The sequence below is a fragment of the Eucyclogobius newberryi genome, unplaced genomic scaffold (assembly GCF_026437365.1).
Source record: "Eucyclogobius newberryi isolate DKJ021-1_F unplaced genomic scaffold, fEucNew1.0.hap1 SCAF_16, whole genome shotgun sequence".
NCBI classification, from domain to species: Eukaryota; Metazoa; Chordata; class Actinopteri; order Gobiiformes; family Gobiidae; genus Eucyclogobius; species Eucyclogobius newberryi.
In genome coordinates, this window is record NW_027315790.1 from 11,258,313 (window position 1) to 11,273,889 (window position 15,577).

At 41.5% G+C, this 15,577-nt stretch overlaps 1 protein-coding gene across 2 annotated transcripts; it reads left to right on the forward strand.

Annotated features, from left to right (window-relative positions):
* Nucleotides 1-1,392: 1,392 nt before the first annotated feature.
* pdcd6ip (programmed cell death 6 interacting protein) lies at nucleotides 1,393-14,015 on the forward strand. Of its 2 annotated transcripts, none has more exons than XM_072447509.1 (18): nucleotides 1,393-1,696; nucleotides 3,175-3,229; nucleotides 3,308-3,377; nucleotides 3,815-3,942; nucleotides 4,113-4,266; nucleotides 4,696-4,796; nucleotides 5,952-6,083; nucleotides 6,160-6,382; nucleotides 7,000-7,123; nucleotides 7,794-7,971; nucleotides 8,428-8,539; nucleotides 8,621-8,790; nucleotides 9,183-9,431; nucleotides 11,629-11,763; nucleotides 11,900-11,994; nucleotides 12,119-12,236; nucleotides 12,311-12,507; nucleotides 12,871-14,015. In XM_072447509.1, exons 1-18 carry the CDS (start codon nucleotides 1,491-1,493, stop codon nucleotides 13,049-13,051), a joined length of 2,628 nt encoding a protein of 875 aa, XP_072303610.1. In that variant the 5' UTR covers nucleotides 1,393-1,490; the 3' UTR covers nucleotides 13,052-14,015. The 2 variants fall into 2 exon arrangements, with proteins under 2 accessions (XP_072303610.1, XP_072303611.1); XM_072447510.1 differs by having other exon boundaries at nucleotides 5,967-6,083.
* Nucleotides 14,016-15,577: the final 1,562 nt, after the last annotated feature.

A 15,577-nucleotide genomic window follows, 5' to 3' on the forward strand; every position in this document is an offset into this window, starting at 1 on the left:
AAGAGCATGTGGAAAATGTTAAGCGAGAAAGGGGGTAAATTGTATCTCGGGTCAATTGTGATTCCTCCGTATGTTCCAAATATTAGAGACCAAGCCTGCACTGAAAACACAGAACTAGCTCGATGTGTAGTCTGTAGTTTTTTTTTAACCACCACGCACCTTTGTACCTGCCTCTGGCTCCGAAAACTTAACGAATGTGGAGTTTTGGTCTCATTTCACAAGAGCCAGCATTGTAGTTCTGTGGTGTTTACAAGGACAATGTTCACACAGTCAGTAGACTGTAAATTCAGAAGAGAAGATCTATGACAAACCTCTTGAGCAGCAGCTGTAGTCCCTGACAGCCTGATCATAGTCTGTGTCTGTGTGAGAGTGAGCAGGAGAGTTGACCACTGTTCATGTACAGCCTAATGTCAAAGCTTCTCTTGTGCACAGTATCGTTATGCTGGACATGTATACAACCACCTGCTGGGAATAAATGACTACATAACTTTCCTCTGCTTCTCGTACCTAATTTACAACATTTATTCATTTACTGATCTTTATTTACTCATGAATTACCTTTTTATTTTTCAAAAGGAACTAGAAAGTTGTACAATACTGCAAATTTGTATTGTGAATCTAGTCGTCTTAAATATGTCATATCAGATATGTATAGGTAAGATTATGGTAAGTAATGTGCTGTGAGCTGGAGACGTTTGTCACAGAGGACACTGGTCAAAACTGCTCTATCATGGACACTCCTCAGCCACTCCAGCAGACAATAGAGGGGCAGAGGAGCTCATTCTCCGACAGGCTGCTTTAGGTCCTGTCCCACAGTGAGCGATACAGAACTACATCTACATATACTTAATCCATACAACTGTACAACAACTCACCCTAGATGACCTAATGCCAAAGTAACCACTTTCATCTTAGCATTGTATTTCCTTACTCCACCTCTTGTACACAGCCTAGATATGTTTTATATTTATTATCTTTTATTTTTCTTGTACATATCCAAAATAGTCCATTTATTGTGTCCAAATTATTTGACACAATAATGATGAATTATTTAACTTTATTTCATATTTTGCCACTTTAGTTATTTTTAATTATTCTTCCACTTTGATATGTTATTATGTGTGAGCTACTGTGTCCGAGTAATTTCCCTTGCGGGTCAATAACGTTTGTCTACGTCAATGCATAGACTTGTGTTGTTTTGATTATGGATATTAGCTTTCTAACGAAAAACCTACATTTAATATAAACATGGAAGACATTTATTCGTTTTCTTCTAGTTATTTTAAATAAAAACACTGTCATATGATTTAATCCCTGTAGTAACGTTACGTCCTGTTACTGAAAATGACGTCCTTACGCCACGCCGTTCCCATGACGTAATTTGACTGCTCGGAACAGAAACCAGGAAGTGGAGGCACTGTTGTTTGTGTTCCGCGGTCTCTCTATTTGACACGCTTTTTTGCTTCGAGCTGTCGTTTCTGCGGGCCGAAATGGCGACGTTTATTTCTGTCCCGTTGAAGAAATCGTCCGAGGTGGATCTAGTAAAGCCACTGTCGAAGTTTGTCACCGCTACATATCAAGGATCCGAGGAACAGGGGGAGTATCTGCGCGCGGTGGACGAACTCAACAAGCTCCGCAAAAGCGCTTTGGGAAGGCCGCTGGACAAGCACGACAGCTCCCTGGAGATTCTTCTCAGGTAATTCAACTGTATTTCCGGTCTTCTCGTTTTATGATTACTGTAGAAAACTCTGCGCGTCACCTTGTTACCTGTCGCGCTCAGTTTGGGCTCTTCCGCCGCACCCAGATGTGTTAGCTTCCAGGCTAAGTGCTAACACAGGCTAAGTGCTACCTTAAGGCTCTGACTGGCTCATTTGTTATTCATGCTCAGGTGTCAGGTGGTAACAACACAACTGTGTGTCTTATGGATTCGGCATCAACAATTTGTGTAATTTTAACAATCACATTTTAATCTAGGCTCATACTCGCATGTTTCACCAAAATGAGCAGAGTCAGAAGTCAGAGTCTTGGGTCTGTAGTAGAACTGTGGCCTTATTGACAAAAGACAAAACAGCAGAACAGGCTTTAACTTTAAGTGAACTCGCATGATCATGTGTCATGTAACGAGGGCGAACGACACTGTAGTACATCCTCAATAATATGCCTTATTTCATGTAAACCTTTGCAAAATAGTTTTTAATTTTTTTTTGAATTGTCGCTTTTTATTGTCGTTTGCAGAGCTTCTTTACTTTGATACTTGATCCACCCCATTAGCATTCATTTGGACTTTGCCCTCTGTAATGCAGCTTTTGTTCTCAATGACTCATTGCTTGGTGTTTTCTCTGGGTATGCCCAGGTTACAAGCATGCAGTCCCTGTGAAGCTTCACCTTTTACTGAGTGCCAAAACATAGAAAATGGATTAGGCCTATTCAAATTGTACATTGTTGGCATATGCACAGTTCCCAGAGTATTTCCACAACTCCCAACATTTGTGTCCCTTAAATTCTGAGTTTAGTTTTTAAGTTTTATCTTCCTGTTGTGGGCCATGTTCAGGTGAAATTGTCATTCCGTCAAATGTGAGAATTTTCTTTTTATAGGTTATTGTCTGAATACTCTTCTTTGACAACTCCGGGTATTGTTACTCAGCTTTTTTACCGTTGACCATGTGCCAGCCCTAGCGACCAGCTTTTCTCCCCCAATCAGATACACCCTCCAGTGTTGCCATGGCAGTCTTTGTTTTTTCTGGCCAAGTTCCCGTTCTTACCACACAGCACATACATCTCAGCTTTCACAGATGCGTGTTTAGTACAAAGCTTTTGTATCAGTTTTTATAAAGGGGTAAAAGTGCAAATGAATTACTTTATTTATATTTGCAGTATTTGCAGTTTCAAGACTCAAACACGTTTTTGGGATTCCCAAACAGCGTGGGTATTGTTATTGCCAATAATAGACACTTGTCATACCGGTAACATCATATGGTGCGCGTGCATTGTAGTCTGCTCTTTTGGTCTTAGTTTTTCCCTGAGTCATTGTCACGCGTCTCTAAATCAACATAGATTTTAAAAATGAACCAATCAAATTGCATGTCTCTCTGTCCTTGCATTAGATTTTTTTAATATAAATCCCATAAATGCAAATCGATTTTAATTAAAGTAATTGGTTCCCTTTCTTTATAGATATTATGACCAACTGTGTACTGTTGAGCCCAAGTTCCCCTTCTCTGAAAACCAGGTAATTACATTATTGTTCAGTAACGCATGACTGTAGCTTTGAACAGCTCCAACACAAAACCCTTCTCTGTCTCCACAGCTTTGCTTAACCTTCACATGGAAGGATGCCTTTGATAAAGGATCTCTATTTGGTGGCTCAGTCAAACTGGGTAAGCACACACAGCAGTCAATACAACTCAATACACATAGTTGTGATCATTGTCAATGGAACCTATATTCATAACAATGTGTAATTTACAATATTGTTTTTGTGTTTACCTATTGTCGTTGTTGCCTAAGTAGGCAACATTAGATCAACCACTAAATTTAAAGGCTACATTTTTTATAAATGAGTAATCACATTGTAAATTATTTTTATTTTTTAAAGTTCTTTAAACTTAAATATTTACATATTGTGTATTTTGTACTGGCCATTTTTCATTTAATTTCTTTAATTATATTATTTTGTATCTTACCCAATCAAAAACTTATGAATGAAAATGCTAACTGTTGGTTTACCTTAAATAAAGCTAATAGTCCACAACCTTGTGTATTAATGTTAACATCATGAGTTTTTTATTTCTAAGAGTTTTTTTTTATTTTGTAGCTCTGGCAAGTTTGGGCTATGAGAAAACATGCGTCCTGTTCAACGCTGCAGCTCTGGCTAGTCAAATCGCCGCAGAGCAAAACCTGGACAGTGATGAGGGGCTGAAGGCTGCTGCAAAATACTACCAGGTAAGAATCATATTATGGCAGGGCACAACATTTGCATTGATTTGCCTGCCACTACTAACACAGTGTAGCCTCTGTGTGGACTAAGTAAACAGGAACCTGACTGGTTTTAGCACAATAATGATGACCATGCTATGTTTAATTGTTGTTTTATTTTTTGGTTCTTTTTATAGCTGGGCAGTGGAGCTTTTGGCCACATCAAAGACACAGTGTTGTCTGCGCTGAACCGAGAACCCACTATGGACATCTCCCCTGAGACTGTTGGCACTCTGAGTCTTATTATGTTGGCCCAGGCGCAAGAGGTCTTCTTTCTCAAAGCTACTTCAGGTGCTCAAGTTTACACCACGCAACACATTCTTAAGTTTACAACTAAAAACTTAACACAAATGAGCTAGCCCACACATCTAAGCAGGGCAAAATGTTTTAGCATCGTTAATTGGACACCCTTGACTTTTACTTCCTCAAGAGTAATTAGTAACAATGACAAAAGCAGCTTTGATGCATGTTCGCTACACACAGTGTCCCAAATATGTCTCTAAAAGTGCTTACTGGAAGCACAAAAGTTTTGAAGGTTACCCGTTAAGGGATATACCATTTTAGAATGAGACTTATGTTCTTTGCTGACGATGCCCTTGTAAATCTGACCTTTTTTCATGTTTATGTTCTAAAATGGATGAACGGTTTCAAAATATTCTTATGTATTGTACTACCTTATTGTTATGTGTTTCTTTATCAAGTTTTCTGTTGACTGTGTAGATAAAATGAGGGATGGTGTCATTGCTAAACTGGCCAACCAGGCAGCAGACTTCTATGGAGATGCTTTCAAGCAGTGTCAGTACAAAGACAACCTCCCTAAGGTATGTGACAGAAATGCACTGAACTTCACTTCACATACAAAGTAACTCAACAGTTTGGGATCAGGTTGTTGTGTGTTGTATATCGTTATGTATGTGGACACTGGGCTTCAGCCTGTGGGACTTTAACATCTCTCTGTACTCATTGGGTCACTTCCATTCTCACTAAATGGCAAAGCAAATGCTCTCTGAAAAGGAGTAACATTGAGACCTATGTTAGCAATGATGTGTCCGGCAGCTAGCCACAGATGATGTGCTAAGAATCATCCGGTCATAACAGGAACATGTACCAATAAACAGGCAGCCACAAAATTATATTACGCCCATATGGTGTACTAGCGTTTCTAAAAATGTTATTCAAATTTAGTAAACTTCTGCATCTGAATTACTTTTTCTGTACCCTATTTTCAGTCAAATGGAAGAAGTTTTTATGTTTCCTTTTATGTTCAGATACAGGGGCTACTGGTACTTTAGTATTCAAGTATCTGTGGACAAAGTGACTTTTTGTGTACAAATGTATTTCACAAATTTTGAGACCAAAAAATTGGTCAAAGGCAGCAACTGAATCAATAACTCAATCTGGTAATTTTTGGTGTAACATTTTGTGTAAACCCAGTCTTTAACTCAAAGTCTTTAAGGCAATCACCATCACAATTTCAGTTTCAAACCCCACAGAGAAGTACGTCACTTTTCTGTCCAGTTCAAAAAAGTGTATGAAACCTGCTCTTAAATGTAGCAAAGGAAAATTAATCAAATATAAAAAATAAGTAAATTTTCTCCTTGAGTACTGTGCATTTACAATTGTACTGTGTTATATTTCAGTTGGTCCTCTTAGACATCTCTGACTTATAATTAAATATACCGTTGGTCATTATGGCACATTACGTTAGGCCAATGTTAAATCGGCGAGAAGCATAAATCTCATGGCCTGTTCTGTTTTCTCTCTTGTCTTCCTATCCTTCTGCATCCCCCTGCGCTGGTGGCTCTGGTTGCCCGTTTCCTTTGCCCACCTTTACTCCGGCTTTTGTACTGTTCTTCACGATGAACTTGGCTGGTGTGCGTCTGCCATTTTGTGGTTTGCCCCGCCAACGCTTGTGTGCTTGGATATATTCGTTTGCACTTCTGTGTGTTGCTTTGTGGTTGCCTCTCCCTGGTCAGTATTTTTATTTTCAGGAAGTGCTCCCGGTGCTGGCGGCCAAGCACTGTATCCTGCAGGCCAATGCCGAGCTTCACCAGAGCATGGTGGCCAAGCAGAAGAAACACTTTGGGGAGGAGATTGCTCGTCTGCAGGTGAACAATGACTTTACTTAACAACTTGAACATCCATTTAAAACTTTTTACCAATTTGATTGATTTTCCTTTTCAGCACTCAGCAGAGCTTGTAAAAACAGTCGCATCTCGTTATGATGAATATGTGAGCGTCAAAGACTTGAGCGAAAAGATCAATCGAGCCCTCGCAGCAGCAAAAAAAGACAACGACTTCATCTACAACGAGCGCGTGCCGGAGGTCAAAGATCTGGAGCCCATCGGCAAAGCTGCCCTGGCCAAAGCCACAGCCGTCACTCCTCCAATCAGTCAGAAGTTTTCAGGTAACGGATTCATTCTTAAAATATAATCTTTTTTTGTTCCAAATGTCACAACGCAACATTACATTTCCTGTTTCCATGAATCCTTTAAGTAAAAGTGGCTGTATTGCATATATAAATATCACTTCACTTAAATATCTGTCTCCAATAGGGTCAGTTCTATAGCAAAGAGAGAAACAAATACAACACACAGTAACGTTTACAAGTACCTAACTAAAACGCAGCACATATCCACCAACAACGGGGTTAACAGGTTAACATCAGTATAAAAGTATTTGTTACTCCTCATTGTGGGAAACCTGAACATAGAGCCAGAAGGAAAGAAACAGAACTCATTGTGAAGAGGATGAGCATCAATGGACATCATTTTCACTTGTCTGGAGGAAAGCTCAGATAAATTACTGCTGGGCTCCCACATCTTCTTACTCGCATCCCTTTTTGCTGAGTGATTAAATATAACATTTGATAGAATATTACTGTTGCACTTGTAAATCTCGAATGCTGTGCCACAATTGGGTATGGTGCATGTATGCAGACCAATGAAGTTGGGAGAAGTGCTAAGTTTCAGTTATATCAGTCTCTTGTGTTAAACTAGTTGTTTGTGCTTTCCTTGTGTGCAGATTTGTTTGAGAAGATGGTTCCCATGGCAGTGCAACAGTCCATGAGCATTTATAGCCAGAGGAAGGCTGAGACTGTGAACAGACTGGTGGGAACAATGAGGGAGGCGAGCAACCTCTGCAATGGGTACGTGTTTGGGCTGATGAACGGTGCATCCCGTTTGTCTTAATGCACATATGGGCATTAAAAATTCAACACGGGAGATTGTGCCACACATTAAATATCAATCAATAAATGTACACTGGATTTATTTTTAAAGCCAAATGAGCCCTGTCCTGCAATGTCAACACAAACAGATCATTTTACTTCAGTGCTAAATGTTATAGCCATTGTTCTCAGCAAGTGTTTTTCAGAATTTGCTAGATTTCTAAAAAAATGTATGTTCTGGATTCGACCATATCATTATTGTGAGAAGAAAAATCAGGATATAACAATTATTTGAAAATCTACTTGAGAGTCAAAGAAAAGACGTAAAGTAAGCTACGGTTAACTGTGAAAACATGATTATAAAAACAAAACTTTAAGCTACAGTTGACCTGGGAACAAGGTTTGTAATATGACTGAATTATTGAACAATCGTTCACTCCCCCTTTTTGAATCTAACTTTTTAACTTGCTCTACTACTGACCAGTCATGTGACCATGTCAAATGTATGCGAAAAGTTTTAGTTCTGACTATATTATTTAATGTGCTGAATTATCACGGTTATTGAATCATCTTGACATTCTTGGTTCTGGATTCACACACGGAAGAATGAGTTCAATAGTGTGAAACTTTACCCTGTTTTTATCTCCAGTGTGCTGGCCTCACTAAACCTTCCCGCTGCCCTGGAGGACCTGTCTGGGGACTCAATCCCACAGTCCATTGTTGAGAAGTCTCATGCCATCATACAGCAGGGAGGACTTCAGAGCATTGAGCAACTCATCAAAGACCTGCCTGAACTGCTCACTTGTAACAGAGAAATCCTGGATGAGGTCAGTGTGCACTTTAAATCACAAAATGCTACTTGTAAGTGTTGGGAACGGCTTCCTTGTATATTGGTTTGCTCTCTTGATGTTGGCATGTGGAGGACTTGAATACTGGTTCTTTCCGTCATTTGAAAACTACATAAATGCTAAAAAGTCTTAATCGTCCCCATTGGCCGAGATCCTAGATAACGATCAGTTTTTATATCTAATCCACTGATCTCTGGGCCAAGGACTCTCTGTCGTCATCCTGTTCCAACGCTTCTTTAGCCATGTTTATGACAAACAGACTGGTCTCAAAACATAAAACAGCCGAGTTTGTTGGCAGTGTTGAAAGTCCAACACCTCCAAAAACGAGTCTTTCTTCTGAAGTAAAATGTTTTAAATGTGATTTTTAACTTAACTTAAACCTAAACTATATTATTTACCGTGAATGTGTAAGCTACTTTGTGATTTGTCATTTAGTCTCTGAAGATGTTGAATGATGAAGAGACTACGGACAACGAGCTGCGAAGCAAATTCGACCAACGCTGGAGTAGAACCCCGTCTAGTGACCTCTACAAGCCTCTCCGTGCTGGTACCTCACAGCCCGTCTTCAAATGCGTCTAATTGTACGGCTGTTGACCATGCTCCCTGTCTCACCCTTTTTCTCCCCCAGAGGGTGCTAACTTCCGCAACATTCTGGACAAAGCAGTGCAGGCAGACCAGGTGGTGCGAGACCGCTACAATACCCACTGTGAGATGATCGCTCTGCTGTGTAAACCAGAAAATGAGTTGAACGCTGCCATTCCCTCTGCAAACCCCACCAAGACCCTGCAAGGAAGTGAGGTCTGTCTCTATCAGCTCTTTTGTAAACTCATTGTAAGTGTTTTTTAAACATATATAAGCTACCTGCAGTACCCAAATGCCTGGTGGACACAGTGTGCTTTATGGCCCTGTCCCCATTTCTCACCCCAGCTCCATTTTTCATTTTCTTTGCTGACTGTGCAGCATGTTTCACTGGGGAACTTAAATAACTATGCAAGCAGAAAGAAGGAAAGAGGTCTGGCTCAAATGAAACTCAAAAAGGGGTTGTATTGTCTATTCCGGCTGTACAATATCAGAATGATGTTGGATTAATGGACAATAATCATTACTGTTGGAAAAGGTCAAAGTGTGTGTACATCAATCTCAAAGACTAGTTATTCTGCTCGTGCTTCATCCATCTTGTGTTTTTGCAGGTAGTGAATGTGCTGCAGTCCCTGCTGGCGCAGCTTGATGAGGTGAAGAGTGAAAGAGAGGTCCTGGCGGGAGAGATCAAGGCTGTTACCTTCGACATGTCTGTCACATTTCTGACAGCGCTGGCTCAAGATGGCGCCATCAACGAGGAGCAGCTCTCGCTGGCTCAGCTGGAGCAGCTGTACGGCTCCTACAACCAAAGAGTGCAGGCCAGCCTTCACAAGCAAGAGGAGCTGCTGGGACGAGTGCAGGTACAAGCAGCAGCACGCCAACCTCTCAAACAATAGGTTTTTTCTGTAACTCCTTTCAGTTCACACAAACATTATGCCACAATAATATAAGCAATAACAGAGCATTCATCTTTAGTGGCGTAAGCAGCTACTTGATATTCCATAGGAGCAGTCAGGGGGTTCTGATTATGCATATCATGTAAATGAGTCACTTGTCCCAGCATGCTAGTTCTTATTAAGCATTATTAGGAAAGTGTGGAATACGTTTGGACCACTACAAACAGTTTAAAAATAAATAAACTGTACAGTCCGGTGGTTGAGTGGTTAAGGTGGCAGCACACATGAAGTGTCGAGAGTTCAAATACTGACTCTCTCATCCCCCATTTCTCACTCATCTATCCTGGCTAATAAAGCATGCAGGCTTTAAAAATAAAACTTATATCAATAAAACTTATATCCCACTCTGACATGACCAGAGAAACTGGGCGCCGCCATATGATGTAATCTGTAATCTGGTTTTATTAGTTATTGTGTTAGACCTCCAGAGAAAGTAAGTTCTACACAAAAAGCCTTTTTCAGGCCAATCAGGGAATCTGTGCTGTTTACTTGTTGACACAATAGGAAGTGAGATTACAACACAAGTGCTGATCCATGGAATAAAAGTGGGCAGGGCAGAATAAGGTGAATACACCATGTAATACATTTAGAGGGATATTTGTAGTCAATTATTTTCTACACATGCACACAATAACACGTGCACACAATAACATTACACACAGTAACATGTACACACAATAACACGTGCACACAATAACATTACACACAGTAACATGTACACACAGTAACATGTACACACAATAACACGTTCACACAATAACACGTGCACACAATAACATTACACACAGTAACATGTACACACAATAACACGTGCACACAATAACACGTGCACACAATAACACGTGCACACAATAACACGTGCACACAATAACATTACACACAGTAACATGTACACACAATAACACGTGCACACAATAACATTACACACAGTAACATGTACACACAGTAACATGTACACACAATAACACGTGCACACAATAACATTACACACAGTAACATGTACACACAGTAACATGTACACACAATAACACGTGCACACAATAACACGTGCACACAATAACATTACACACAGTAACATGTACACACAATAACACGTGCACACAATAACACGTGCACACAATAACATTACACACAGTAACATGTACACACAATAACACGTGCACACAATAACACGTGCACACAGTAACACGTGCACACAATAACACGTGCACACAATAACACGTGCACACAATAACATTACACACAGTAACATGTACACACAATAACACGTGCACACAATAACACGTGCACACAGTAACACGTGCACACAATAACACGTGCACACAGTAACACGTGCACACAGTAACACGTGCACACAGTAACACGTGCACACAGTAACACGTGCACACAGTAACACGGGCACACAGTAACACGTGCACACAGTAACACGTACACACAATGACACGTGCACACAATGACACGTGCACACAGTAACACGTGCACACAGTAACACGTGCACACAGTAACACGTGCACACAGTAACACGTGCACACAGTAACACGGGCACACAGTAACACGTGCACACAATGACACGTGCACACAGTAACACGTGCACACAGTAACACGTGCACACAGTAACACGTGCACACAGTAACACGTGCACACAGTAACACGCGCACACAGTAACACGCGCACACAGTAACACGTGCACACAGTAACACGTACACACAATGACACGTGCACACAGTAACACGTGCACACAGTAACACGTGCACACAGTAACACGGGCACACAGTAACACGGGCACACAATAACACGGGCACACAATAACACGGGCACACAGTAACACGTACACACAATGACATGTGACGTGAAGTTTGTAGTTCGTAGCTGGATGTTGAATTGGCCTCAACACCCAAAGGATTAACCTGAAATATAATAAATAATAACAGTTATAGGCTGCTTAAGAGTGTAGCGTTCTCTGGGTTGTTTTTTTCCATGAACTTGTCATTTTGGCTCATTGTGTGAAACTTTCTTTTTTATAAGGCTCTCCTTAATTATTATGAAAAGTATTTCTCCAGGACAAAGTTTTTCATTTCGTAACCCTGTGCTCTTCATGCAGACATCGCACCAGGAGTTCAGTAACCTGAAGCAGTCAAACTCTGAGGCCAACCAGAGAGAGGAAGTCCTGAAGAAGCTGGCCTCAGCTCACGACAGCTACGTCGAGATCAGCAGTAACCTGCGCGAAGGCACCAAGGTATTCAGTCAGCCCCAGCCTGTGCCATATGAACTGCATCACACCAGCCTCAGCCTGTCACAAACTTTCTTCTAAAAGTTGTTACTGTACTGTCTCAAGCCCAAGGGTTTATTTTTGTCCTGTGTTTCTCCTCCAGTTTTACAACGACTTGACAGAAATTCTACTCAAGTTCCAGAACAAGTGCAGCGACATTGTTTTCGCACGCAAAACGGAGCGTGATGAACTACTTAAGTACGTCCTTGGGTCTGCTGTTCTCTCCTAATGTTTGACATGTTTGAACCATGTTCAGGACTACTCCGCATTGCATCTTTATGCTTTGTTATCTCAACCTAAAGCCATTTGTATTTTTCTGTAGGGATTTGCAGCAAAGCATTGCACGTGAGCCCAGTGCTCCATCCTTTAATGTACCTGCATATCAGAGCACTCCCGCTGCCCCCGCCGCTGGACCCACACCTGCTCCCAGGACTGTGTTTGTAAGCACAAATCCCAACACAGCAATGACGCACACTCACAGCTGTACATTTAACTCATCTGTGTCCTCTTGTAGTCTCAACAGCCACAGCAGCCACCAGCGAAGGCCGCCCCTCCTGCCAGACCCCCTCCCCCCGCCACCACTCCTCAAGCAGCCTCAGGACCTCCCATCAACATGCCGCCCACTGCCCTGCCCCCTAACAACCCTTCACCTGTGGCTCCTCTCACTCAGGCCCAGGGACCCCCGTACCCGGCCTACCAGGGTTATTCAGGGTGAGTTCATCACAGTGCATTTTAAATCTCTGAGTCACTTGTGTTGAAGTGTTGCAGTCAAAAAGGGTTGATCAATTATGACCTTGCCCTGGGTTGGCAGCAAAACGGATTATTAGTGTGATTCCCACTTTATTTAATGTGCCACTTATTGAAGACACACTCTTTCAAGTCTAAGTAATTATTAAAAGAGCAATTATGACCCTTCTAAAAAGTTAAAAGCTGATCTTTTGCTGTTGACATATATTTAGAAGAATAATGTGCAACCAAATCACACTGATTAAGGTTATCGCAGCAGTATTTTATGTTTTCACAGATTTAGAGCTATTTCCAATTAACTTTATTTTATACCTGTTGTTTCTGCAGATTCTACCAAATGCCGGTGGGTTACAACCCCTACCCTGCCGCTGCTGCCTATGGACAATACTACATGCCGTACCAGGCCCCTCCAGGACAAGGATACCCGGGAGCGCCCCCTTCTGGACAACCATATCCCGGTTACCCTCAACAACCCCCTCAGCAGCAGCCCTACTATCCCCAGCAATAACTACTTTTCCTTTCTGTCCGTTCATCTGCTCCTATGTTAACACCAAATAACCCCCCAGCAATAACAGCTTTTCTCTGCTGGCTTCTTCCTCCTCGTCCCACTCACCAGATTATTATTCTTTCACTAATAGCACCTGTTGGAAACCCAAATGACGGGCACTCTCCACGCTGCTTTGCACTTCTCCAAAAACCCTCTCATTACTTTGCCGCTATGGTTTCATCTCATCCCCCCTGAATCTTATGTTCCTGTGTTGATTTGACAGCCCTTCTCTGTAGTCTAACCTCCTTCTATTGTTTATATGGGTATTTGTACGGCTACTTTTCTAACAGTTTTATTCATTTGAACCTTCTTTTGGGCTGGACTGCTGTACCACACTTAAACCGGGGCACACACATCCTGCAATGGAAATGTGTTGAATGGATGGACTTGTCATGCCACATCCTCCTCCCCCAGAAAAAGTGCTCCTCCACCAACAATATTCCTATTTTTATAATGAACCCGATGCCTTGCTTATGTATAAACCTATATATAGGAATAGGAATGGCCTGTAGGTTTTGTAATGTAGACTCTTGAGAGTTGGGCTCTTCTCTTTGTTTCTCACCCAGGGAATGTTGGTATATTTCTGTTTTACAATCAGAAGCTGTAAAATTGAGGAAATTGCTCTATTATATAAATATATGTATAAAGAGACTATGGACGTTGTTAACCCTAATGCTATCTTCAGTTTTGGATGACCCACAGGCGTCTGTAGTAGAACGCCTCTCCACGTCATGAAACTGTTTTTTTTTTTTTTTGTTTCACGTAAAAAAAAAAAACGAAATGGTAAAGAAAAGGTTTTTATCCCGTGCACTATCTTTGAGGGTAGCACAAGGGTTAACCAGGAAACTTTGTGTAATGCACTCATGCTCTGTTTGTGTTATTTTTATTCCTCAGCTCTAATGTGATTAAAAAGAAATGACAGTAATCGCGATTTGTTTGTCTTCAATTGTTAGGTTTTAATTGTGAATATTTGTGTCCAGAAGAGGGCACCACTCTACCTGCCACTGTCACTCAGCTTTGTTGCCAATTGGATGGGAAGTGAGTCGTCCTACTCTACTAATCGGACCCCTCTTGACCTCCCGTGCATCCGGGCCAGGTCCCGTTTAGATGACATGCAAATTGCGTTTCATTGAGGTCATGATCTCATCCAATCGTAATACTTCGCAGGTGATTTTTTTTTCTCCCGCAGACAAGATTTCATCCCCAGATATTTATTCAGTGCCGGGAGACGCTAATGATTCACATACATCCTCTTTTTTTTGCTCTGTATGTGTGTGCGTGGCAGAGGCTGAAGCAGATGGCAGCGCAGTGTGATGTCTGGAAGGATGCATGGAGATGTTGGCAGAACGCTGCTGGTCCCCTGCCTGCATCCATCACGCTCTTCACCTCTCTGCATTTCCCCCTCTTCTTATCATCCCAATTCTTATATATAAAAACCAACAACAAGCCATTTTCTACGGTTTTCTTTTCCATCAACGCCCTTCATCCATTTTGCTTTCTTTATGCAGCCTGTCTCATTCTCACCTGACTGTTTCCCCAACACAAATCACTGTTTGTGCAAGTTGGCTGTAGTGGTCGCTGGGGTTGGTTAATATCGCGATATATTGTATTAATATCTCAATTACTATATTATACTAATCTATTTTTATTTTTTGGTTAAGCCATTTATGTCTTTCAACTTTTTAAAAGTGTTGATTATAGCAGATTTCAATGCTAATAATTGATTTTGTTTTATTCCGCAAAGGTGAACTTGCTTTTAACAATCCAGAAGGCCTAAAATGACAACATGCAGAGTGCAGACACGCCACACTAACATTCCCCCTTTTGCTTATCTCTGTCACTTCCAAGCCCAGTTGTTGCTGTGGATGTGTTTATCAAAGGTGTCTGCGTATCTTGGGAACTTAATTTTAACAAGACATTCTGCGCTGGAGGAGTGTCATATTTTAATTGGTCTGAAACCGAATAAAGGCGCAAAACAGAGCACCGCAGTGACGGGTATTAATTACCTTCTGCCTAATGCGCGCTCTTCCAAACTCAGCACTCTGCCATGTTGGTGCCTATATTTCTGCTCCTGCTCTCGGTTATACCTTCAACATGCAGCTTACATCTGTGTCTGTGCTTTTAATTAACCCTGGATCCATGGTGATGGGCCTATTGTTTTGACACAGTTGTACATGCGCTTGTGCAGTTCGTGTGCTGATCCTTTTCCCACAAAGCTCCTTGGTCCTGGAGCGTTTTTCTTGTCATTTCGCCCCATATAAAGCAAGATGCCTGAAATAAGTGATTGACAGGTTTAGGCGCAGTTACTATAACGACTCCCTCCTGGTACTCGCGAGCACTCCCTCACCCCCTTCACCTCTCCCATTTTCATTTTCTTTTACTCCCATCCCGCGCTCTCCCCCGATGCGCGCGCGGCACGTGTGGGTGTGTAGAGATTATGAAAAACTCCACTGCAATATTCCTTCACATCACAGCCATGTTTGTGTT